We start from the raw sequence: 24,518 nt of genomic DNA, 5'->3' as shown, positions 1-24,518 counted from the left end.
TTTAAAAAGCCGAGGAAACAGCCGCTGAGCAGGCAGTGGCTACACTGGAGGCAAGCACACCCAGGTCTCACATTAAAGAAGCCAAACTGTCTGCTTCAAAGAGAAAAGGCAACATCCTGTCGCAGGCCATGCTCTGGCAAAAACGTAAGTGGTTTGGCCGTGGCTGTGGGAGCAGCGCTGCGGGGGCCGGGGCTTCGCCAGTCAGCCTGCAGCTGGGGAGGTGCCGGTGGTGATGGGCAGCCGGGTCGGGTCCCCAGCCAGGGGCGCAGGAGGGGGGAGGTGGGCGAGATGGAGCAACCTGTCAGAGGTGATGCTGATTTTCCAGGCGGGAGGGGAACGAACTAGTTAGTGTTCCAAGGTGGGACAGTGCATCCTGCCTCCGCCGCCCGAGTGAATCACTGTGGTGGAGAAAGGGCAGCTTATGATTCACCAAACAAATGCCAAACATGATCTGGGTTTGGGGTTGGGAGGGGAAAGCGTGGCACTCTTTAAGCGAGTGGCTTTATTTTGATAAACAGCTACTCTTTCGCCTGTGGTTCAGTTCCGTGGGCCTGTTTCTGAGCTGCTGAGCTTTCTGCTGAGGCGGGATGTGTTTGTGACTGCTTTGGGAAGATGTGCAAACTCGCCTTGTCAAGCCTGTCTTCATTTGCTTTGCTGTCTTGCCCCCTGTCATTTCTCTTCCCGTCCCGTAGAGAGGCTGGGGAGTCCCCCCACCACATCCCCCCAATTCCCCCCGCCCCCCCTTCGCCTCCCCGCAAGGGGGCAGCCAGTTTATCTCTAACCTTAATGTTTATCCCTGGAGTTGGATGGAACTTCTGTGAACTTCATTTTCCACTATGTGGGACTGTAGAGAGACTCGTGTTATTCATCATTGAAATCACACAGAGATGAGCTACAGCATTTCTTTCTCAGAATAACAGAGGCAGTGTAGTAACCTCACGAGAGTCGAACCTTGCTGGGGCTCGGTGCTGTACTTCCTCAAGAAAGACGTAGTACCCCCAAATCTCTCTCTCTGTCCTTTTAAGGGCGCTTAGGTCTTTAAAATGCCTTTTTTTAAAAAAAATTTATTATTATTACATATATGTATTTTTTGGGGGGTCTTTTTGCCTCTTCTAGGGCCATTTCCTGCGGCATACGGAGATTCCCAGGCTAGGGGTCCAATCAGAGCTGTAACTGCCGGCCTACACCACAGCCACAGCAACGCCAGATCCGAGCCGCGTCTGCAACCTACACCACAGCTCACAGCAATGCCGGATCCTTAACCCACTGAGCAAGGCCAGGGATCGAACCTGCAACCTCATGGTTCCTTGTTGGATTCTTTAACCACTGAGCCATGACGGGAACTCCTAAAACGCCTTTTAATGAGTTTAGGCACAGCCTACCTTGAGCGAACTTATAAGAGAACCTAGAAAAAGATAAATTAGGGAGTGTTTATTTATTTTACAAAGGATATTCTATGGGAGCCTCTAAAGTTTTGAAAACATACCATCATGGATTAAAACATAACTTACAGTCACTTTATCACCAGTTCGTTGTTTCCTTTATTTCTTGTGTAAAATCTCGGGACTTGAGCTCGTTAATGTGTAATGTGAAGGAACGGTTTCAAAATTTCTCAGATTGTAAAGTCTCATCCTTGTGTGATGTTGGCAAGATGCAGGTTTTTTTCTTAAATAAGTGAACTCTCATTTGGTGCTATGGGATCCTTCCAAGAGAACTAGGGATATTCTAGTAGGGGTGGTGGCCACTGCTCCATGAAAGAGGACAGAGCAAGGCTGTCACCCGTGGGGGCAAAGGCACCGGCCGGGTGGGACTGCACTCAAGGTGGCAGGTGGGCATTTATGTCTCTCACCGGGGGCTGCTTGGTGTCCACACACGCCGACACTTAGAGCTGAATCAGTGGTTTTATGTGAGCCCCTCGGTGCCTACCTACTCAGAGCAAGTCGCTTTCTCCTTTTTAAAAAATCCTCAGGGTTCTCATATGTAAAACGGGGTAAAAATGATACCCACTCCACAGAGCTAAGCCTGAGTAAGCTGAAATGCCACCGAAATGATGTTGATGTTTCTGGTTTTGCTTCAGTGCCTGAGATGTGGGTTGTTTCCTTGCCTTCCCCAGCTGCCATATTTCCCCCTCTTGGTTACACGCTGCCTTTTTCCTTTTTTTCATTCCTCTTAAGAGAGTAACAGTTTTTTAAAGGGGCCACTTAGGGGCATTTTTTCCAGCTCACTCTCTGGAGGTCAGCCATGTATAGCCAAACCCCATCCCTAGGAAGATCACGTTGTAAGTTGGTCAGTGGAATACCTGGGGTGAATGATTCTGCATTTTCAGATTCAAGGATCAAAATGTTCTTGAACTGTCCTTTGGCACTTGAAAGGAAAGTAGGAGAGGCCCTGAGCCCTAGACCCAACCTCTGACCCCCAATGAGGCCCTTGTCTAGGGCACTGAGGGCACCTGGGTGACTAAACCCTGTGGGAAAATCAGTAAAAACAGGGCAGCCTTGTCAGCCCACTTAGAATCACCTGATGGAAGGGCAGAATTTGAAATCAGACACCAAGAGTGCTGAAAAGGCACTTTCTTTTTTCAGAAAACACCCTCGAGGCATGAGCTGAAATGACTGTACTCTGGGGTTCTGGAAAGGGTTAAGAAAACATTCACTGTGTAGATGTTGACTCCTCCCTATCTGGCCCATGACCTCTGTGTATGGACTAAATGTGAACATGGGCTTTGATTTAGATCAGCTCAGAATTGCTGGCGCACAGGGGTGGAAATCCTCAAGTCACAACCATGAGTTTGGGACTTGCTGGACTGGCCAGTTGGGCAAAGAAGTGGCTCTCCCTGCAGATTTCGCCTCCCCGCCCCCGGGTTCTGCACTTGGTCCAGCAGGTCCCATGTGGATGTCAAGAGCGAACATCCACCCCAGTGAGACGCCCTTGTTAAGGCCAAGTAACGGTGCCAGAGAAATAGCAGGTGTGATGCAGTGAGTCAGGTTTGGGTCTGAGAGTTGGTTCTGCCGCTTAATTATTTAACCATCTCACATTCTTACAAATCTGGAAAATGGGGGTTCTAAGGCCTGCTTTACAAGGGTTTTGTCAGAAGTAAGGTAGCAAATAGGGAAAGTGCCATCAAGCCCCCTGAGAAGTAACGACAGTGCCTTCCCTTTGCTCCTGGGACATCTCCTCTGGGCCCATCTTGAGTGAGTAGGGTTATGTCAAACCTTCCCCCTCATTTTCCACACTTTGCTTAGAATGGTTAAAAAGGCACATCAGCATATTCTCGAATGATGGGACCTTACATGGACTTTTCCAAGGGTCTACAGCAGGGGTCTGCCGACTCTGGCCCGAGTGCCAAATCTGTTCCACCATCTGTTTTTGTAGATAAAGCTTGACTGGAACACAGCCCTGTCTATTCATTTACATAATGTCTAGGGCTGGTTTTGTTACAATGGAAGAGTTAACAGGTGTCGCAGAGAGCATCTGACCTGCAAAGCCTAAAATATGACTGTCTAGCCCTTTCCTGACAAGGTTTGCCCACCTCTGGTCTAAAATGATTTGGGTAGTACTTTAAGTGTTCATTTCCCTAAGTTACTCAGTAACATGCACTGGGCTTATGCAAGGCCAACACCAGTGGACGATAAAGCTTGCAATCAGTTGATGACATGATTTACACAAGGCTGAAATTTGATTTGGTTGACCTCTTCCTTAAAAGCAAGGCAGCTGTTTGTGACGAGCACAGCGCCACTTGTTAGAAAATGAATGAACTGAACAACTGCTTTTTATTGTTGGTATTTATGTTAGGGAAAGATCTGGATGATAACAAAAGCAGGCTTGACTGATTTCCTTTGAACTGGCTGCTTGTCTTGATGTCTCAGAGACTCGGCCTTGGCGTTTCTTGGTCATGGTATCAAAGAGGCATCTCAAAAACAAGAAATATTAATTATCAAATTATTATGGCCTGAATGTTTAATTTCAGACAACCTGAACAGAGCAGAAGTTCACCAAATGGATAAATTAGGGCCCCTAAATTCTCATTAGCATAAAACTTTGGACTTACTCTAAGAATCTACTACATAGCCAACTTTTGGAGGGCAGTTAAAAGTGTGGGCAAAGATAAGAAAATCCTGTAATATACATATAATTTTTGAAACTATATCTCTTGCATAAATTCAGATGAACTTGTCATAAGAAGTGATTTAGATCCATGGACCGTTCCTAATATTTCCATTCTGTGTTACAACCTTTGCTTACTTAATAAGCCTAATAAACATCTTTACTTCTTACCAAGTTTGTCTATTAATTCAGTGGTTCTTGATAAGGACAGTTAGGATCCAAAGGACATTCACGAAGTCATATGCACAGGAGGAGGTTAACTAAATGATACACATCTAATAAGGACACAGATTAATCTCTAAAAGAGCTGATGATTTTCAAGGTGGACCCTCTACTTCCTTTCGCCCTTTATTGATTAACCAACCTTGTCCCCTCTACAGCCCCAAGCTTACCGAGTCAGAGTTTTGAAAAGCTCTCTTCTGATGCTAAGTGGCAAATCTGTTCTGTTGGGAGGAACAAAAAAGAACCAAACTTGTCCTCACTTATTAACCAAACATCTGGTGACATTTAGTTCACTTAGAAGTCCTATACATTTTTGCTTTTAAACTTTCCCATTGCAAAGTAAAGATACTAGTTTTTTTTTTTTTTCTTTTGATTTTCTTCTAAAGTAGTTTATTTCCGGGAGTTCCCACTGTGGTGTAGTGGAAACAAATCCGGCTAGTAGTATCCAGGAAGATGAGCCTTCGACCACCCCCCCACTCCACCTACCCCCGCTCAGTGGGTCGGGGATCCGGCATTGGCATGAGCTGTGGTGCAGGCCCCAGATGCAGGTTGGAGCCTGCGTTGCTGTGGCTGTGGTGTGGGCCAACAGCTGTAGCTCCGATTTGACCCCTAGTCTGGGAAGTTCCATATGCTGTGGGTGCAGCCTTAAAAAACAAAATAAATACATAAATAAATAAAATAAAATAAAGTAGTTTTATTTCTTACTCGGCGAAGGGGTCCACCAATTTCTCGCTTTGAGCCAAACCAACCAAAGTTGGCTAATGGGTTATGATCATTAACATAATTTGCCGCTTTATGAAATACTCAGCAGGGTTCCAGTTTTTTCATTATTGTGCAGCAACTGCTGAATAAGAGCGGGCCTGGGATGGAGAGGCTGCCTCAGAAAGCCTCTTGTTGTATGCTGTGCTTTGACAAAGCATTATTCTTGCAGTCAGGAGACATGGATTCTATTTTCCAGTCTCTGGGTAGCTAGGTGTGGGGCCTTAGGCAAACTACCTACATACTCCAGGTCTCAAGTCCTCCAGTTGTCAAATGGGATTTCTCTTTTCCTGGCTGAGGGCAAAGAGATTGAACTTGACTGAAATCCTTTCCAAGCTCAAGTTGCTGAGTCTTCATGGGTGCTATGAAAAATACATACGTATTTTTGGGAGTTCTCTGGGGGCCTAGTGGTTAAAGGATCCAGTGTTGTCACTGCTGCAGGTTGGGTCACTGCTGTGGCACAGGTCTGATCTCTGGTTCGGGAACTTCCACGTGCTGTGGGCGTGGCCAAGTAAATTAATAAATAGATATTTTCACATGCATCCCAGGTGATTTGAATGTGCAGTCAGGCTGAGGACTGCTGACCTGGAGGCTGAAATTGATGCTTCAAATATACCTTTGGACAGTCGCTGCTATGAACAGAACGTGTTCAGTCCTTTTCCTGGGGATGAATATCAGCTGTGGGATGTTGAGTGCTTACCTGGGGGCTGTGCAGTACCCAGATGTTCTGTTGGATCAGTTTGGATTGCATTTGGTTGTTATTTTTTGAGACTGGAAAAAAACCATGGATAGATGCCAACTATTGCCTTTGGAATGGATAAGCAATGAGATCCTGCTATAGCACTGGGAACTGTATCTAGTCACTTATGGTAGAGCAAGATCATGTGAGAGAAAGGAATGTATATGTGTATGTGTGGCTGGGTCGCCTTGCTGTACAGTAGAAAATGGACGGAACACTGTAAACCAGCTATAATAGGAAAAAAAAAACTATAAAAATAAATAAATAAATAAGACAGTGGTTGGTGTACTTTCATATAAAAGAAGTCCATAGTTTGGAGTTCCCTGGTGGCCTAGGGGTTAAGGATCTGGCATTGTCACTTCTGTGGTGTGGGTTCGATCTCTGGCCCAGGAACTCCCACATGCTGCAGGTGCGCCTCCCTCCCCCCAAAAATAGCCTCTAGTAATCTACAGCGCTGTATGGAGGCTCATAGTAACAACAATGTCTCAGGCTACTTGTGTCTTTTTGGTCTGCTGTCCTTGGCATGTGGCCTTTGTCCTCAAAGTTGCTTCGTAGTTGCTACTGTAGCTCCAGCCATCACATCTGTGTTTCAGGCATGGAAAAAGAAGAAAAGAGAAAGGCAAAAATATCATACTTCTCTATCATTGCCTCTCTCCACTGACACACAACTTGTGCTGACGTCGAGCAGCCTCTCCTATCTGCAAGGAAAGAGAGTGTAGTTGTTGATCTGGGCACATGCCCACCTGCCCCGCCCAGTGTAGGGGTTGATAGTAAGGAGGGAGAGGGCAGATGTTGGGTGTGGCAACTGCCAGTCTTTGCCACACGTTGAATGTACTATCTTATTAATCCGCAGAAAAACTCCACGAGGCAGGTTCTGTTTTAAGCTGTATTTCATAGATGAGGAAACTGCAGCTTCAAGGTTGGTAACTCACCCTGAGTGCTGTCTGGCTCAGCTGTCTGGTCTCCCTGCCATGGTGCCCGTCTCACTCACAGGGCTTAGGAGGGTGTTCTTGGTAGAAGCACAGGCCTTTCATGTCAGATAAAGGACCAATGACAACATGCAGTCACCAGCTGGCAGATGTCCCAATGACAAAATGAAGTACACCAGCTGGCAGATGTCCTTTCATATTCTGAAAACTCTTTTTTGATGCATGTGTTCCAACTTCCTTATTGAAGGAAATGAATCCTTTGGTCCTAAACCTCCTTCAGCGGGCTCTTTGCAGATACTTTAGCTGCCTTGGAGGATTCAGAGAGGGAGGGAAGGCTCTAGGCTCTCCCCCCAATAGCATAGCCCATCTGTTTTCGGGAGAGCAGCCTGTGCAGGGAGCCAAGGCTTTTGCATCCTTGACACTTCGTTCATTCTGAACTGTGTAGACTTTGGAAGACAGCCTATTCCCGCGTGTGTGTGTGTGTGTGTGTGTGTGTGTGTGTGTGTGTGTGTGTGTGTGTAGGTGAGCTGTGGAAAGCAAGTGTGTTATTTTGAATTCAAGAGTGACATCTCTATTCCTTCTTTCCTTTTAGTGGTATAAAGCTTAGCCTCTGGGGCAGGCAGATTTGAGTCTGAATCCTAGATTTATGCTTCACTAGTTGAAAGATGCTGGCAAGTCCCTTTTTCTCGCTCTGCTGCCATTTCCTTATATGTACAATGGGAATGCAGTTCTTTGTAGGTTGCGGTAAGTGTGCTTGGCATTTGCTCAACACTCAATAACTATTACTTAGTAATATTATTTTCCTGTTCTCTCTCACTCTATCTCTGAAGACAAAGTTTATGCAGCCAAGTCTAGATTCCAGTTTGTGTGGCTCCTGAGTTCTGCCTTTCTTGTGAAAGAGCAGGACGCATATTTCCAGTCTTGTGACTCGTGGTGGCATTAGTGATCAGGGTTAATGCTGATGGTTAAGCTGGCCATTCTGTGACCACACTTGGAACTGGGGCCACAGTTTCCTACCAGCCTCGTAAGATGGGATGGCGGCAGGCTTGTACTGACTGGCAAACTCGTGTTTGTTTTTTAAATTCACAAGATTGGACTTGAGGTGTTATAATCTAGCTCACAGTATGCAAGAAATAGCACAAATGATACCGAAAACTGAAACAGCAATGTGCTACCTCCTTTTCTTAGTAATGGTTTCATTAGTATCACTTTCTGGGAAGAGCAGGTAGCCAAAGAATTATAAACCAGAGTCATCCTCAGACCAGGTGTTGGGTCCAAAAAAGGATTTGACCACATTTAAGAAAAGCTGAATTACTTTTTAATCCTCTAGAAAGAATCATAAATTTAATTGGAAGAGAAGAAGAGTACAAAGATCACCATAACTTTCTAGGACTGAGAAATGCTGGGAAGATAGTAAGGAAAGGAGACAGAGAGGCAAGAAGTTGAAGACAAGTTTTAATGCTGGAAAAATCAACAGCAACACAGGAAAGAAAGGTATCGAAGGAAAAATCAACATGAATTTGCCATCCCATGCAAGCCTGTCTCCATCCAGTAATGGGATTATTTCCGGCTAGAAATCAGCCAATGAAATAAATTATCTTCAGCAAGAGGGAGGGGAAGATGGAATCAGGAAAGGTGTCATGGAGCATCTGTGAGGCTTCAGATGTGGTTCTTCAAGAATAAATGATACTCAGACTTCTTGCTTAGATTCTGGGGGAGGAAGAGGCATCTTAGGACATAGAATATTAGCACTGGGAAGAAAATCCAAGGTGGTGCCTACAACGTTTTGTTCACAAACCCCTTTGTTCAAACCCAAGCTGTGGCAGAACTCTGATGTAAAAATAAAAGTGGAGCAATTGAGGGGTGCAGATCTTGCTCATTCACCCCCAGACTTCCCTGTTTCCTTTCTTGGCAAAAGAGTCCCTTTCCGGGCACCTTCATTTTATGCCAGAGTTTCTCAGATCCCATCTGATAAGCCTGGCCTGGAGCCATCCTCTGCTGCTTGAACCCTGCCAACTGGTCACAGGTCCTTGGTTTGAAGACTTCTAGTAAAGATCTCATGCCTCGAGAAAAGCGACTCGCTTGAAGCATGTTGTATTGGTCTCCATGACGCGTTGAAGCTGTGAAAGTTATGTTTTCAGTCGACATAGGTATCTTGTGCTTAAGGAAAGGGGTACATTCCTTAAAGGTTAACCTAGTGATGTCATTCCCAGGCTTGCTAATCGAGCAGCTTCTACAGTGTTCTTCATAAGGGATTCCCCCCCGCCCCCCGCCAGGGCCATTGGTTAGTAAACCAGAGACCTAATAAAAAGATCTTGCCTGGCAGTTGCATCTCACCTCATGAATCAATTATTAGGGCCACCTTCCCTCATGCAGCTCATACCCAGGTCTCTGTGGGCCTTGAGGCTTGGGTAGTTGGATCTGACCCTAAATATGTAGCCAATGCTGGGCCTGAAGAGTCCGTCCTTCAAGGAAGTGGTCCCTCCCTGAGGGTCTCAGGAAAAATTTATTTCTTTTATAAGAATCTCTTTGGTCTTGAAAATTCTCAAACTGAATATTGCTTAAATCAAGGAACAAGCAACTGAATATCTTCTCTTCCAGCTCCTAATCGGGTTTTTCCTGTTCCAGGTTCTGTTGGCAATTTGAGATGCAGGCTGTGGATCTCAGCCAAAAAAGGGAAGAGGTGTCTCTCTCCTGGGCCCCCTGGTCTTGTGCTCTCAATGTTGGTCCTTTCCCCCCTCATTTTGATCCATACTACTCTTTTTTTTTTTTTTTTTTTTTAGTCTTTTTAGGGCTGCACCCACGGCATATGGAGGTTCCCAGGCTATGAGTCTAATCGGAGCTGTTGCTGCTGGCCTACACCAGAGCCACAGCAACGCCAGATCCTTAACCCACTGAGCAAGGCAAGGGATCAAACTCGCAACCTCATAGTTCCTAGTTGGATTCGTTTCCCCCGTGCCACGATGGGAACTCCCTTACTGCTCTTGATAAAGCTGAGGCAATGCCCAATATGTCAGTCAGAAGTCTGTCTTGCTCTACCAGGGGATAAAACTCCCCTCTCTGATCACTAAGAAGCCCTTCTCCGGCCTTCTGACCCTGCGATGTTTACACCCCATAGGTGATATGTGCTCCTGGGTTTCTGGTCCTTTGAAGAAGCATCCATGACTATGGCCTCAGTCATGGATGTGCCTGTGTCCTTTTGGAGACATATTCAGGTTCCTTGAGGGGCTACATCTGACTCTGTCTGCAAGAGACAGAGGGACGCCTCCAAGGACGCCTCCAAGGGACTCCTTCCTGGAGTCACCCTTTAAAAACTCCAATCTGTCACAAACCTGATCCTCTGGGGGCTTTAGAAGAAAAAAAGTCCTTCTGCTCAGCTCAAGGCACCTTTACCAGAGGCCAGTGCCAGGATTTTGATGTCTTCTCTCCAGGCTTGTTCTGTATGCCAGTGAGGTCTTTGGCCAGTCTCTCTGCAGCATCATTAGCCTCCTTGTCTCCTAAACATGGCGACCCTGCTGCTTGAGAACATCAGGCCCAAGCACCTGAGGGATGACTTCCAGGAGTCCGAGGAAGGCAGATTGAGATGGACCTGGCTGGTAGCAAAAGGCCCTGGGGATGTCAAGGATGAAGACACTCAGGATCAGGAGGCAGCAGGATAAGGGCAAGTTAGGGTCACTGTCCCAGGGCTCCTTTCCTGGTGATTGATGGGCTACAAAGTTTTGGCTGAGATCAAAGGAGAAACAGCTATTTCTTGAAAAACTATTACCACTAGGTGTGTGGCTAATTTCATACAATTAGGAGATGGAGTTCAATATTGTCATTTAGCGAACGGAGAAAACTGATACACACACACAAGCCAAATGATTTGCCAAGGGGCACATAATGATAAGCTATGTAGTAGGCTTTCCAAATTAGATCTGCTTGAGCCCCAAACAACAACACACTGCTTTTCAATGGCAAGGATTTTAGGGTTGTGATAGGTGCTTCCTCCCTTCCCGATGGAAATAAGTCCACCCTTAGAAGGAGGTGGTTTCTACTTGAGTGAGAGTATTTGTAGCCTGACTCAAAAGCCCCTGCAGATATGAATCTCAGAAAGTGAGATTAGAGACTCAGTCTAGAACTTCTGAGGCCAGCTGAGTTCCATCTTGGAATCTGAGTTCCTAGGACAGGTCTTCCTGGAGTGGGCAAATCAGCTAAGACAGGTTGAGTCAAATACCTTTGGGGTTCATCCAAGGTCCCTAGGCTGGGGAAGGATCCTGAACATCTGGGGCTGCTATGTTATATGTGAGACGAGGCTTCCACGCATGGTATGGCCTGAGCCTGACCCCAGAGCTATCTCTGTGCACTGGAGACAAACAATCGTGCCTCTTCTTTGTACAGCCCCTGGAGACTTGGGCCCCCAATCTGCTGCTCATTCAAGCCCAACTGAATCAAGGGGAGGTGAAAACCAGCCACACAAGCCAGCATGTTTCAACTCTGAGGCAGATGCAGCTCTGTCACAGTTGGTAATTCTAGGCTGGCTGGTGCAATTGTTTGATGAGGTACACACACCCTGCGAGGCTAGCTGGTAAGCCCCGAGATGGCAGGAATGTGGTTCACTCTGCTCCAAAGGGGCTTGTTCGACAAATGCTCTGCCAGGGGTCTGCTGGTCTTGTCCCCTCCCTGGAACGTGCAATCTGAGATGGGAGCCCTTTCTGCTCTGGTGACCCCAGTTTCTCTAAAAGGCAGGCAGATGCAGCTGGTTCCTCAGGTGGATCTGTCTGCCGTCATTTCAGTCAAAAATACCAAAAATAAAACTTTGCGGGGAATTGTGTGGGTCTCTCAGTTCTCGCCACTCCTCATGTGAGCAGACTGCTGGTAAGCTTCTCATGGACCTCGCTCTCCCTTCTCGGCCGGGAGACGCCCTTTCTTGCGGGAATTGACAGTTGAGAGAGACTGGATCAGGCTGGTGCGAGCCCACTGCCAGCCTAGAGTAAGGAGGGTTAAAACTGACCGAGGGACAGTGACCAACCTCCAGGGTCACCCAGTGAAATGTACAGGCTTTGCCCAGGGAAAGGGGGGCAGAGGCAGGATGTGAGGCAGAAATGGACTGAGCTTGGAATCAGAGGTCCTGGGTTTGGTGGACCGACGACCCTGGAATTTATGAGCGCAAGGCCCTTAGCATCTCTGAGCATCACATTCCTCATCAGGGAAAAGGAGGGTGAGAGGGAGACCTTCCTGCCTATTTCAGACGTCGTGGGGAGGCCGCCTGTGAAATCATGTGTGTCAGAGTCTCTGTGAGCTGCAGAACATCACGCAAAGGTGCGTGGTGATTTCCGAGTCCTGGGAGTTCAGATGGTGACCAGGAAGCACACGGACCTCTGGCAGCCACGCGTCCCAACAGACCTGAGTCTCCACAAAGGAGCCTCACACGGACACTGTGTCTGTCTCTACCCCCAGGAAGAGCAGAACCCCGGCGCCTTCCGCACCCTGCTGGCTCTGCGGGAGGTTTGGAGGAGGATGAGTGCCTGGGTGATGGTGCTGAGGGCTCTGAGTCGGGGGCATCTCAGTAGCACCTGGGAGGAAAGGATTGGCAGCCTTGGCACTAGAGGCCTTGTGGCAGTTCCACCCAAGGTCAAGGGCTGGGACATCCGGAACTTTTGGAAAGACCCAGGTAATCCTGGGGCTGCCAGTGGGACACTCAGGCAGGAACTTGGTAAATGGTAAGTGGGCTGTGGGTAAACAGACTCCCTACTAAGCCTAACAGTTTAGGGGTGTAATCACTATGGATGTCCATTCCATCTGGCTGTAGTTTCTTTAAAATGGGGGTTACCCAGCTTCTAGACCTCTTTGGTCCGGGACTCTGTGGTTCTAAGACTGAACAACCCTCGGCAGACACCTCAAATGAACCGTAGAAGCTTCTCCTGGCTCCTCTTTATCGGAGTGTTCCCTTGAGGTCCTCTTGGCCTGGCCAGCGCTGGGGAAATCCTAAGTGACTGTGGCCTTCCCTTCATGCCACTTAGCATAGGGACACAGGGAATGCCAATTATTCCCTTCCCTTCTGCCACCAGACCAGAGAACACGGGATCAGCCACCATCTTTGCCTGATCCACACATGAAGACATCAAGACTTACTCCTGATTGGCTGACCCAGAAGCCTCATGAGCCACAGCAGACCCTAATTCAGCTGGGGTTCTGCTTTCCCAAATCTTCTGTGCACTGTTAAGGCTGCCCTTTTTTGTTTATTTATCTTTTTCTCCTCTGCCCTGAGTGTTATGTAGATTTCTAGAACATGTGAGTGACAGGTTGAGACGGGTTGATATTTCCTGGCTGCAGGGCCCTCCTCTGTTCAAACATTGGTGAACAGAAAACCTGCATTTACATGCATATGGGATCTCTTTGTTGGCCTACATTTAAAAAAAAAAAAAAAGGTAAACTACAACCTAGTGTAAATTGGGTGGGAAAGCTTTTCTATAGCGTGTCAAGTCCAGTCTTTGGCCAAAGCCCAAGTTCTTTCTTCCTGTTTGGAAAAAAATCAGCCATTGTCCATGAATGCAAAGAACAAATTTAAAAACTTTGACTCAGACCTTCACCATAAGAAGAACTACTTGCAGTAGTGTTTCAGTTAAGGATGTGAATTATCCTTTAGCTGACCTGAGCTAAATTTGCCTTAGCGCTCTTAGGTGGAGACCATGAGGAAGCTTCTTTACATTAAAGTGGAAGGTGGAGAGCAACTTTTGTGACCTTGTTTCCAGTTAGAAGCAAGGGCAAGTTTGTTACTCCTAAGCTTGAATTCCTGTTGTTCAATTCTTTGTTTTTGGTTTTGCTGTAAGTAAAGAGAAAATTGTTGTGTTTCTCCCTAGTGGGTCTTTTTATTTCTTAAAATAATGCAAAAGATTCAGCAGCAAAAGAGGATAATATTTACTGTGGTTATTTGGAGTGATCAGTAGCGTGTCAGGTGTCCTTCTGGTCTAGGAAAGCTTTGTCTTTCAAAATGGCCTCGTGTGGCTGCAGCTTCAAAGTTCAACCAGTCAGACGTAATGGGAAGCACGTTCAGTGAGCTCGATGGTGAAGATGGGTAGGATCTCTTCCTGTTTCCCTGCTGACGGAAATGTAGGCTTACTCTGGATCCCACTTTAGATTCTAGCGCTTAGAGTAGCATCCTAACTGGTGTCTGAAGAGGGCTTTAAAAATTTTTTTTTTAAATTATAGTTGATTTATAATGTGCCAATTTCTGCTGTACGGCAAAATGACCCCATCATACATATTTACACATTCTTTTTCTCATGTTGTCTTCCATCATGGTCTATCCCAGGAGAGTGGATAGAGTTCCCTGTGCGGTATAGCAGGACCTCACTGCTTATCCAGTCTAAATGTAATAGTTTGTACCTACCAACCCCAAACTCCCCGGCCATCCCACCCCCTCCCTTCTCCCCGTTGGCAACTGCAAGTCTGTTCTCCATGTCTATGAGTCTGTTTCTGTTTTGTAGATAGCTACATTTGTGCCATGTTTTAGATTCCACATGTCCACATATGAGATCATAGGGCTCCCCCACACACACCCATACTCACAGCGTGTGAAAGTTCCTGGCCCAGGAATCAAACCCAAGCCACAGCTATAACCAGAGACACAGCAGTGACAACGCTGGCTCCTTAATCTGCTGAGCCACAAGGGAACTCCTGAAGAGGGCTCCCTTAAAGCTGCCCTGAGGATGTTGCCTGGGCGTTGGCTCCACTAGGACCTGCCTCCTGAGCCTTAGCCTGGTAGCTTTCTCACTGTGGGATGGACCTGGTTTGCATGGGGTTATTAAATAAATAAGTGCTCACAATTTTGCATATTTCCTTGGTGATGTTTATTATACCTTCATCCAGGAACCAAGGGCCATGTTTATTTAGATCAGTAGAATCCTGTGTTCCCTAAGCTCGGTGCAAAACAAGTGCAGGGCCCACAAGTGGCCAGAGTGCCGCCTCAGGTGACCATTCGGCTTGATTCTGTCATGGTCTGTGCTCGCCAGTGGAACAGCAGCTGCAGGACTCTTATTTTTGTGACGTGGAGCGTGTCCGGGTATAAGGCAGGGGGAACTGAAATAGCCTCTGCTGCCTTTTTATACCTTCAGATTTTTTTGTTGCTCATTTTGGAAAAGGGAAGCCCTCGTTGGGGCCAAACTCATAGGTTTTTCTGTAAATGAGTTTTGTTTTTTTTCCCCCAAACAACACTGGTGACTGGCTTGCAGGAGTGGGAAGGCAGTGTGGCGGATTCCCAGTGAGGGTCAAGAGGCTTGTGTGTAGGTGGGAAGATTGTTTCTCAGTGATGGACCCTTGGATGCCCGCAGGCGACTTAAAGGGCCTTCAAGCCACAGGAGACATGGTGAGAAAGCGTCAGGCTTTGAGAGCGGGCTACCTGGAGCTGCAGTTCGATCAGGGGCTATGAAAATCTCTGGTCAGCTCTACTTTGGGAAACTGGACTTACCTCTCTGCTTGTGCATTATGATTTTCATCTCCTGTTTTATTCACCTTGGCTCTTCTTTTACGTGTCATTATTGTAAGAAGTTATTTTAATCATCGTAACATTTTCTTCTAGTTAGTTTAGTTGTTGTATTCAGGGATCCACAAGACCCAAGGCAAAGCAATCATGACTTCAGACAAACTTTTTTGCCTCCTCTAAATTTGTAACTGTGGGCTCAGTTCTCACGCTAGTGGCAGCGGGGAGTCTAGTGTTTACTGTGGAATTAGCAGTGTTTACTGTGGAATTAGCAGTGTTTACTGCTGCTTCACAAGGGCTGGTGTGAAAGGCACCAACAGCAGGTTTTCATCTCGCCAGCACGCTTGGCCGTTGGGATCCTGTGGGAATTGTCTTGAGGCTTCAGGTTCTGCTATTTCATGGGCTCTTTGCAAAGCCACTGTGGGAAGCATGCTCACTCTGCTCACCTGGCCGCAGGCACAGGATTCCTTGGCAGCTGGCTGTGGACTCGCAGGTGGGCGGTCAGGAGGTCCTTAGGAGCTGTGGGAATTTTGTGACTGCAACAGGAAGAGGTAGGGACTTAGAAACTGCTCCCCATATGGTGGTTGTTCAAGGGCACACCTGTTGACACTGCGGGTTCTGCGGAAGTCCAGACAACAGAGGGCCATGACCTCTGCTCACGGCACCTTCCCCAAACCCTCTTTGTTCATTGATTCAAAAACAACAGGAGGCAGGAAGCTCTCACTTGACAAGATGCTGGAAGCATCCAGCTGGCTCCTTTGCAGCCAAGTGGTCCATGTGCCCACTTCCTGGGAGGGAGGGCATGGGGAGTCCTCTGGGCCCTTCCCCAGAAGTGTACATGCAAATCAGAGGGGAGCAGCCGTATACCCAGCTCTCGTCTGATCTGAGATGTGTGTGTATGTGTGTGTGTATGTGTGTGTGTGTGTGAGACTAAACCTTTCTTGTCCCCTGACAGAATTAAGAGTGTGACCACAGTGCTCAGACCCCCACATGGCCCTGTCCCTTGAGTTTCTCCAGAGTGCACGATGCCTCAGGCTATACTTTGTGCTTAAGAATAGCTGGAAACCCAACTGGGCGCACACATAGGTTGAATGATGTGGGTGTGAACAGGCTGATGTGGCTGTGGGTGACCCTGAGAAGGAGTGAACGGAGGGTGGGAGGGCAGGTGCCTCTATCCTCTGCCAGGTCAGGCTGCACCTGGGGTCTGCAGTCACCGCTGGGCATCACCCATCATCAGGAGAAGTGGCAAATGAACTCGTGCAGGAGCGATGCAGTCAGGAGGAAGGCTGCAGGGATTCAGAACGTGTCATTAGGACATAGCTGGAGGGTGCAGTGTTCATTCAGACTCTACAGGGACCTGGTATCCATCTGCTGGGAAGGGACACTGCGAATACAAATGATGATATCAGCTCACATTTATTCAATGCTTCCTCAGTGCCCGCTCTACTCTTAAGCACGTACATGTAATTCTCAAGTTGCCTTATTGGGTACATACCGTGATGAGCCTTATTCTGTAGACAAGAGAGCTGTAAATGGAATATGAATTATGACTTTCCTTAGAAGGTAATGCAAGGAACAACGGTGCATGTCCCAAGGAGGCAGGTCCAGGAGGAAGAAGAGCTTCCACCAGAGGAAGGTGGGCATGGATGCAGGAAGGGCATGGATATCGAACATCAGCCTCATGTTGGACACGGCTTGGGAGCTCCCTGTGTATTATTATTCCAGTTAATTCTCACAAGAACCGTGTGAGATAGGAGCTATTATTTCCATTTTACGAATGAGGCAAGTGAGGCCTAGGGATATAAAATAGATCAACTGAGACTTTTTCACCAAACACTGACCACCCAGATTTAAATACAGGTATTGTTAGCTCTTAAGTCCATCGTCACTGATGCTTAAATGAAGTTGATGGTGCATAAGTGGTCCCAGGGCACGGGTACCAGGCTGGTTCTCTCTGTGACCCACTACCGCTTCAGCCTGAATCTCAAGTTGTAACTGTTCTATTCTTGCCTCTCCCACCAGATGGCAAGATGCGTGCAGGCAGGTGTGTCTTGCTCAGTGCTGGCTTCCCAGTGCCCTGCCATATTTGAGAGAATGAAGGAATACCAGGCAAGCGCCCTTCTTAGGACAGGAGAGGTTAATCTCCTCTTGGGATGTTAGGGGGAGATCAGGGTTGAATTAGCAGTGGGTCTCATTCCAGCAGAGTTTCAGAATCACCTGAGGGATTTTGATGTGGATCCATAAGCCCACATCAGACCCCAGGAATCAGACTTTCTGGGAGTGGGGCCTGGGCATCTGTATTTTGCATCACTCCCTCATTGCTCCTGCAGCTTGGTCAGACTAGGAACCTCTGTGAATGCATCTGAGTCTGGGGTTCTTGGCTTCTGTGTCATATGTTCCCGAGGCTCTTGGACACCCCCTCCCTCTTCCCCTGCTTTTCTGCCTGGGCTTCGAGGGCAGGCCATGTGTGTGCCCAGAGCATGGATGGAGATCTGGTGCTAGTCAGGCCTGGGGTCTTATCAGCTGGGTATTTACTGAACAAAGTTCAGTTAGGGCAGCACTGTGGATCCGGGTTTAATAAATACCTAGGCTTCTGGGCTTTTGATGCAGAGCCCGAGCCCCTGGGCCTTATCAGTGGATGATAGTAGACTCCCAGTGTGAGTCGTAAGGCCCAGCGCTACTCACCTCTCGTGGCTGACCCAGGCCTGCCCTCCAAGGGCCTGAGGCTGCAGGCTGTGAGCCGTCTGGGAGGGCAGACTCTCATTGCCCAGCCATGGCTGCTTTTGGCTTGCTCTCCTGGCCAGGGAGAGCCCTGGGTTCCAGCTCATGGTGCTTTGGTTTCCTGGCATTGATGATAGAAAGCAAAGGAAACTTCTCTCAGCAGCAAGCCTGGACTTTGGCCCAGGGCACACGAATCACCAGTGGGTATTTGTCCTATGTCCTGGGAGCCACAGAGAACCTGGAAACCATTCACTGCAGCCCAGTCTAAAGGTCCGGGAGGGGTGAAGGGAAGATGAATGAATCATCATCCAACCAAATTAATCAATAAAGAACTTACTGAGTTCATAATGAACATGCCGCGTGGAAGGATACAGAGAAATAAGGTATAATCTTTCCCCCCGAGGAGTTTGTAATCTGGTTATAGGGGTATAAGAAATTTACGCCAAAAAGGATTATCAACTATTATACAGCAGACTTCAAATGTCTTGAAAGCTTCCTCTGTACCTGATTTTATACTAAGCATGTATCATGCTTCCCATGTGCTATGTCAGGGACTCCTTATGACACCCCTTTGATAGGAAACTGCAGGTTAAGGAGCACAGAGAGATTTAGTAACTCACCCAGAATCACACAGCCAGGATGTGGCAGGGGCGGGTTTTGAGGCCTGTGGCATCTGACTCAGAGTCCCTGCTCTTGTGCCGCCCTCTGCTGCCCCCTCTGATGAATGCTAATAAGCCTGGAAGTGTTGAAGAGGCAGCAGGATGAAGCAAATTCTGTGGACTGCAGTGGTCAGCTGGGGGGTGCACTAGACTTGGGTCAGGAAGACTCAAGAGGGTGAGATAAGTGAGGGGGAATCCTGACAGTGGGAAATAACCAGTAAGGATAAGGAGGGGAAAGAGTCGAGGAAGATGGAGAGGCGTCTAGATAGACCTTCTGGTGGGAGTCAGGCCTTGCGTAAGGGTTAGTGTACAGAGGGGTTGGGTATGTGGGTTGAGATCATACTAGTGCACTTGGGCCTTAATCGTCTGGGTAGAAGGGAGCCCTAGAAGGTTGGAGGCAGGAGAAATGATAACCCTGGGAGGAATAGCCCGGGAAGTCTGGCGGGTTCCTGTGCCTTCAGGCCCAGCTTTGATGAGCCGGCAGACCCTGGAGGAGAGCGAGCACATTGGGGTGGGGGCTGGCTGGGAGGAGAGATGAGATCCAGTGCCCCTCTCTTCACAGCCGCAGCTCCAGAGCAGGCCCCGGCACCACCCCGGCCGTACCAGGGTGTGCGCGTGAAGGAGCCGGTCAAAGAGCTGCTGCGGAGGAAACGAGGCCATGCCAGCAGCGGGGCACCTGTGGCACCAACCGCGGTGAGGGACTGCAGTGGCCCGAGTGTGTGTGTGTGTGTGTGTGTGTGTGTGTGTGTGTGTGTGTCGGGGGCGGGGGTGGGAGGGTGATGAGAGGAGTTGGGCGGGAGTGTAGGTCCCTGCCCCATGGGATCCTCAACAAGGGCGCAGAGGCCACTCGTAGCTGCTGGAAGGGGGCCGTTACCAGGGCGGATGAGCAAGTGTCTCACAGGCCCTGTGGGGGTTGCCGGCTCCCCTGGAAGGTGATGGCACTGTTCCCCAAGTGCACAGCCTCCTTGCTAAATGGAGACCAGTCCCTTGAAAGTACAGGTGGTGATGGCTGGGACACTGGGCGGGTTAGTTCTAACAAGGGAGGTTCCCACCACCACCCCAGCGCCCCCTGCCCTGGGGAGGCCCCCTGGGCAGCTTCCCCCAGAGGGCCTGCCCGAAGTGCTGAACCCTGAGCTTGGTCCTCCCTTCTCCCCTCTAGGTGGTGCTGCCCCATCAGCCCCTGGCGACCTACACCACAGTGGGTAAGAGCTCCCCGCCGCCCTGGCCTTCTCCAAGCCCTCCGCCCCCACCCATGTGACACCTGCCACTCTGGAACTTCCTTCTTCCCACAGGTCCCTCCTGCCTCGACATGGAGGTCTCTGCTTCCACAGTGACGGAGGAGGGGGCGCTGTGCACCGGCTGGCTCTCCCAGCCCGCCCCGGCCGCCCTCCAGCCCCTAGCCCCGTGGACGCCCTACACTGAGTATGTGTCCCACGAGGCTGTCAGCTGCCCCTACTCAGCTGACATGTATGTGCAGCCCGTGTGTCCCAGCTACACGGTGGTGGGGCCCTCCTCTGTGCTGACCTACGCCTCCCAGCCGCTCATCACCAATGTCACGGTATGTCACACGAAGGCCTTTCTGCACCCACCCCTGTGAGGGAACCCTCTAAGCACAGGGCTGACTTCCTGCTCCCTGATGTTCCTTGCTGTGGATTCCCAGGAAAATCAGGTCCTCCAAGCCCACCCCATCCTCCAGGGAGGCCTGCTTTCATTTCTGATGACTTCAAATATCTTTCCCCCAAAGGCTCTGGTCTCTTTTGTCATGGCTTATGCTCCTGCCTCTCTGTCCTAAGTCTCCCCCACTGCCTCATATGCAGGAGTCTCAGTGAGGAGTCTCAGTTTTTACTGAATGGGAGACCAGGTGATATTTGCATGGGGACGCTTGCCAGAGGCAGCCTCTCCTTACTCAGATGACTTAGGTGGTGGTTGCTCCTAATAAAGGGATTTACCAGAACATTTCTAGGCTGAGCACAGGTGACACATCTTTTCAGAATACTGTACTTTCGATAGTGTCAGATCCACCTGCAGGGTAACTTTTTGAGTTGCACCTCTAATGTGTCAGATTGCCCTGGATTCAAATCTCTGTCCCTTCACTTCCTAGCTATGTGCCCCTGGGCTTGGTGACTTAATGCTTTGAGTCTTACAGTCCTCATCTGTAAAACAGGACTACTAACAAAAGGGCTGATGTCAGGATCAGTGGCGTGATGCACACAGAGGGTTTAGATACTTCCCAGGCTCAGCGTCCTTTGCCACATGATCCAGAAAGCACAAGCGCTGCCTTCAAGTGCTGGGTGGGGAAGGAAGAGCCTGTTCCCCTAGAAAATGAAGCAGAAAGAGAAATAGTTTTATGTGCATGGTGCCTGTTTGATCAAAGGAATGAGAATCTCTCAAGTGTTCAGAGGAGAGAAGACCTGTGGTGAGAGCTACATCCAGCTCCAGTCCAAGGAAAACTGTGAGAGGTAGAGCTTGGGCTTCATGAGTATCTGCGGAGCCCACCCTTGGTGATGGAGCTTTGCTTTGGTTCCCCTCTATTTACCCCAAAGTCCAGTGTCCCTGCCGTACTTGGCTTTCGAGCACCATCTAGGCCCGAGCTGCAGGAGGCTCCCACTCCATGGCCACCCAGCTACTCAGCAAGCCAGTTGTGGACCTTGAATGATGGTGGATAGGGAGGTGTTAAGTCAGGCAGCTCATTTCCATATGGGGGCCAGGGGTGGGCGTGAGGAGTGGTGGACACCATGGTTCCCAACCATCTCAGGACCAAGAATTCCTTTGATTATTTATCCTTTCATCCATCCCACCTCTTGCTTTGAAAGCTTCTGTGTATCCAACAGACTATATTTATTAAGAAATAATTTATTTGTTTTGCAGTTTTGTAAATTAACTCATCAAAGCTGGTTGGAGCTACCAGTCGGCACTCCTGATCAGCAGGAGATAAAACCTGTTGGGACAGGTTGGCGTAATTCTATCCCTGAGCCAAGAAACCTACACTTGCAGTTGACCTGCACAGGTTTATGATGCAAAAAATGCAGCATTTCCATTTGGATTTTGAAGTTCCATAAGGCTTTGTTGGGAGGCTGGCAGTCCTCTGAGACCCTCTCCAGCCCCACCATTCTATAGAAAAACACCTAAAGCCTTGTTACTCAAACTGTGGACCCCAGACCAGCTGCACTGGCATCACCTGGGTTCTGATTAGACATGCAGAATCCAGGCCCGGCCAGACCCGTTGTACCGAAATCTGCATCGCAACAGGTCCCGGGAGATTGAATTACTTCGTGAGCTCTTCCCTAAATGACTCTAAGAATTTTCTCTCAAGACACAGTAGCACGTGGAGCTCTGACAGGAAGGTAGGGGTGCTTAGGGAATGTTTTGGCCTCTCTGTGCAAAGATCTTCCTCTTCCACCTCCTTCCTCACTGGTGGAAGGTAGCAAGAATCCAGGCCCTGGCCTTCCCACTGACTTAAGCTGGGACTTGTAGGGTGGTTGCCGTGCAGGTGAGCGATATTGTTCGTAGGGCCTCTGGGGGTGTGGCCCTGACTTTGGAAGTCTCTGGAATGGCCATAGGGGGCCCAGCCAAGAGGCACCGGAGGATGAGGTAGTGGGGGTAGGGCTGTGTTGACCCAAGGGGTGCTCAGGTCACCAAAGCTGCCACATGGGGCCAGGGCAATCTTTGTGTCTGGGTACAATAGTGGCCACTTTGCGATACAGCTACTCTGCGGTGTGACAGGTTTGTTGTTCAACATGCTGTATTTTCATTCATTAGGATGCACGCCCCTCCTCACCCACATTTTAGTATCTCTGAAATTGGGATGCATTTTCTATTCAGTGAAATCTGGAAAAGCATCTCGAATGCACCCAGCCCTCTGATGTCAGGCCTACGTGTAGCCTGTTGTACAGACGAGGAAACAGAGGCTGCAGGTCGGGGAGTAGCATGAGTGAGGACACAGAGCTAGTGAGTGACAGGGTGACAGATGCAGAAGCTTGTCTGGCTTCTCCCTTGGGGTGGGGTGGGGGGGCTTTGAGCAGGGGAAGGCGGAGCCCCGGGAATGAGACCACAGGAAAGGGCTGAGGAGAGGGAGACAGACATCCCCACGAGGACAGGGTGGGCAGTGGATACCCCAGGGCTGCTCACCTCCCTGTGTCTCCTCCATCACAGACGAGAAGCGCCGCCACACCCACAGTGGGGCCCCAGCTGGAAGGCCCAGAGCACCAGGCACCCCTCACCTATTTCCCGTGGCCTCAGCCCCTGTCCACGCTGCCCACTTCCACTCTGCAGTACCAGCCTCCAGCCCCAGCCCTGCCTGGGCCGCAGTTTGTCCAGCTCCCCATCTCCATCCCTGAGCCGGTCCTTCAGGACGTGGAAGACCCCAGGAGAACCATCAGCTCCCTGCTTCTGGAGGAAGAGGATAGTGATACCTACTCGCTCAACCACACGCTTTCCGTGGAAGGCTTTTAAGGCTGGCTCCCACCTGAAAATCTTGTTCCCAGAAACTGGGATTTGAAAATGACCCTGAGGGAGTTCCCGTGTGGCTCAGCACATTAAGGATTCGAGCTGTCACTGCTGTGGTACAGGTTCGATTCTTCACCTGGGAACTTCTGCGTGCCATGGGCGAGGCCAAAAAAATAAAAATAAAAATGAGCCTGGGATTGAGCCTCAGATTCCTATCTGTTTGGAGTAACCGTTTCATAACTACACTTTCTACCCCAAACTAGAATTGTCAGTCAGCCTGTCTGCCTTCTTCCCTTTATCCTTCCTCCCCTCCTCTCCCCTCTCTCCCTCCTTCCCTCCCTTCCATCCATCCTTCCATCCATCCTTCCTTCCTTCCTTCCTTCCTTCCATCCGTCCTTCTTTTCTCTTTCCCTCCTTCCCACCTTCCCTCCATCCCTTCCTTTCCCTTCCTCGTTCTTTTTCCATTTCTCTTCCTTTTGGGGAGGGAATTGCAGGGATTTTAAAGATAATATTTGATGCCAGGTGTTGCTGAGTCTGTGGCCCAGGGTTTTCATTTCTGCCACGTCCCCTGCCTGGAGAAGGCCTTCTCTCTGGGGCCCAGGGCCTCACGGGGGGCCGTGGCCTTGCCTGCTGTCATTTTGAAGTGGGCGGGGTGCCAGGTGAGGAGACCGGCCCTGCCCACCTCTCTGAGGGCAGGACCCATGTCAAGGCCCTTGAGCTGTCAGTTCCCATCATTGCCCCTTTGTTCTCCTCAGCTTTGGTGGATTTACCCTCCGGGCAGCGGGCTCTCAAGGCCCGGGGCTCAGTGGGTGGTGGGTGGAAGTGGGGGATGAGGAGCATCAGGGTGGGTGGGGGCCGGATCAGAGGGTCAGAAGAGGATGGACACATGGAGCGTGTATATGCAGGGGGTGGGGAAGGGTGGGTTTTAAGGGGAGAGTAAGAGGGCTCAGGAGTAGTTTGCTTTAGATTTCTTGGTTATATTAAGAAGGGGAATAACTTTAAGAAAAATGTGGCTTTAATAGGTGCTTTTGCTACTAAAGGAAAGCCAAGCTCTTGTAAATGGGATGATTGGCTGTGTCTGACTGGTCTTTCCACGTCCAGACTGTCTGCGGGGCTGTGTGCAGGCCAGGACCCGCTGCAGCCCTGTGGTGACTGAGTCCAGGCCCAATGTGACCATATGTGCTTATTTAGTGTCTTAAGCCTCCATCAGCCACTATGAAGTGGAGCCAAAACTTCCTCCCCCTCAAGTACCATCCTTCCTGGGGCCTTCGAGAGCCTCGGCCACAAGGACCATAAGGTTTCATTTTCATTTCTTTTTTTTTGGAGAAACCTCAGATTTGCAGAGGCCTGAGCACAGTTGTCACCAGGGAGGTCTGCCCCTGATGGTGGCTGTGTGCTTTGGGAATCAGCACATCAGTCTGCTGATGATACCAGTGTCTCTATGAGGCACATGCATCAGTTGGAGGAATCCATAGAGA

General features: G+C 49.2%; 1 protein-coding gene across 4 annotated transcripts; it reads left to right on the top strand.

The window, feature by feature from the left end:
- Window positions 1-23,237, top strand: POU2AF1 (POU class 2 homeobox associating factor 1). Of its 4 annotated transcripts, none has more exons than NM_001244060.1 (5): window positions 1-144; window positions 19,157-19,287; window positions 19,754-19,796; window positions 19,887-20,152; window positions 22,747-23,237. In NM_001244060.1, exons 1-5 carry the CDS (start codon window positions 129-131, stop codon window positions 23,044-23,046), a joined length of 756 nt encoding a protein of 251 aa, NP_001230989.1. In that variant the 5' UTR covers window positions 1-128; the 3' UTR covers window positions 23,047-23,237. The 4 variants fall into 4 exon arrangements, with proteins under 4 accessions (NP_001230989.1, XP_084830316.1, XP_084830317.1 ...); XM_084974190.1 differs by lacking the exon at window positions 1-144 and adding an exon at window positions 14,829-15,100; XM_084974191.1 differs by lacking the exon at window positions 1-144 and adding an exon at window positions 16,989-18,318.
- Window positions 23,238-24,518: the final 1,281 nt, after the last annotated feature.

The sequence above is a fragment of the Sus scrofa genome, chromosome 9 (assembly GCF_054392235.1).
Source record: "Sus scrofa isolate SSC_HxYL_T2T_F1_AM1 chromosome 9, Sscrofa_HxYL_maternal_Yorkshire_Landrace_v2.0, whole genome shotgun sequence".
Lineage (NCBI taxonomy): Eukaryota > Metazoa > Chordata > Mammalia > Artiodactyla > Suidae > Sus > Sus scrofa.
The sequence above is the reverse complement of the archived record's forward strand: the minus strand, read 5'-3'. Positions and strand labels throughout refer to the sequence as shown.

What these genes read in the sequence shown, in the direction of transcription:
- POU2AF1 (NM_001244060.1), top strand. An exon ending in CACCTGTGGCACCAACCGCG is followed by an intron (nt 19,288 to 19,753) that starts GTGAGGGACTGC and finishes TCTCCCCTCTAG; the next exon opens with GTGGTGCTGCCCCATCAGCC. An exon ending in CGCTCATCACCAATGTCACG is followed by an intron (nt 20,153 to 22,746) that starts GTATGTCACACG and finishes CCTCCATCACAG; the next exon opens with ACGAGAAGCGCCGCCACACC.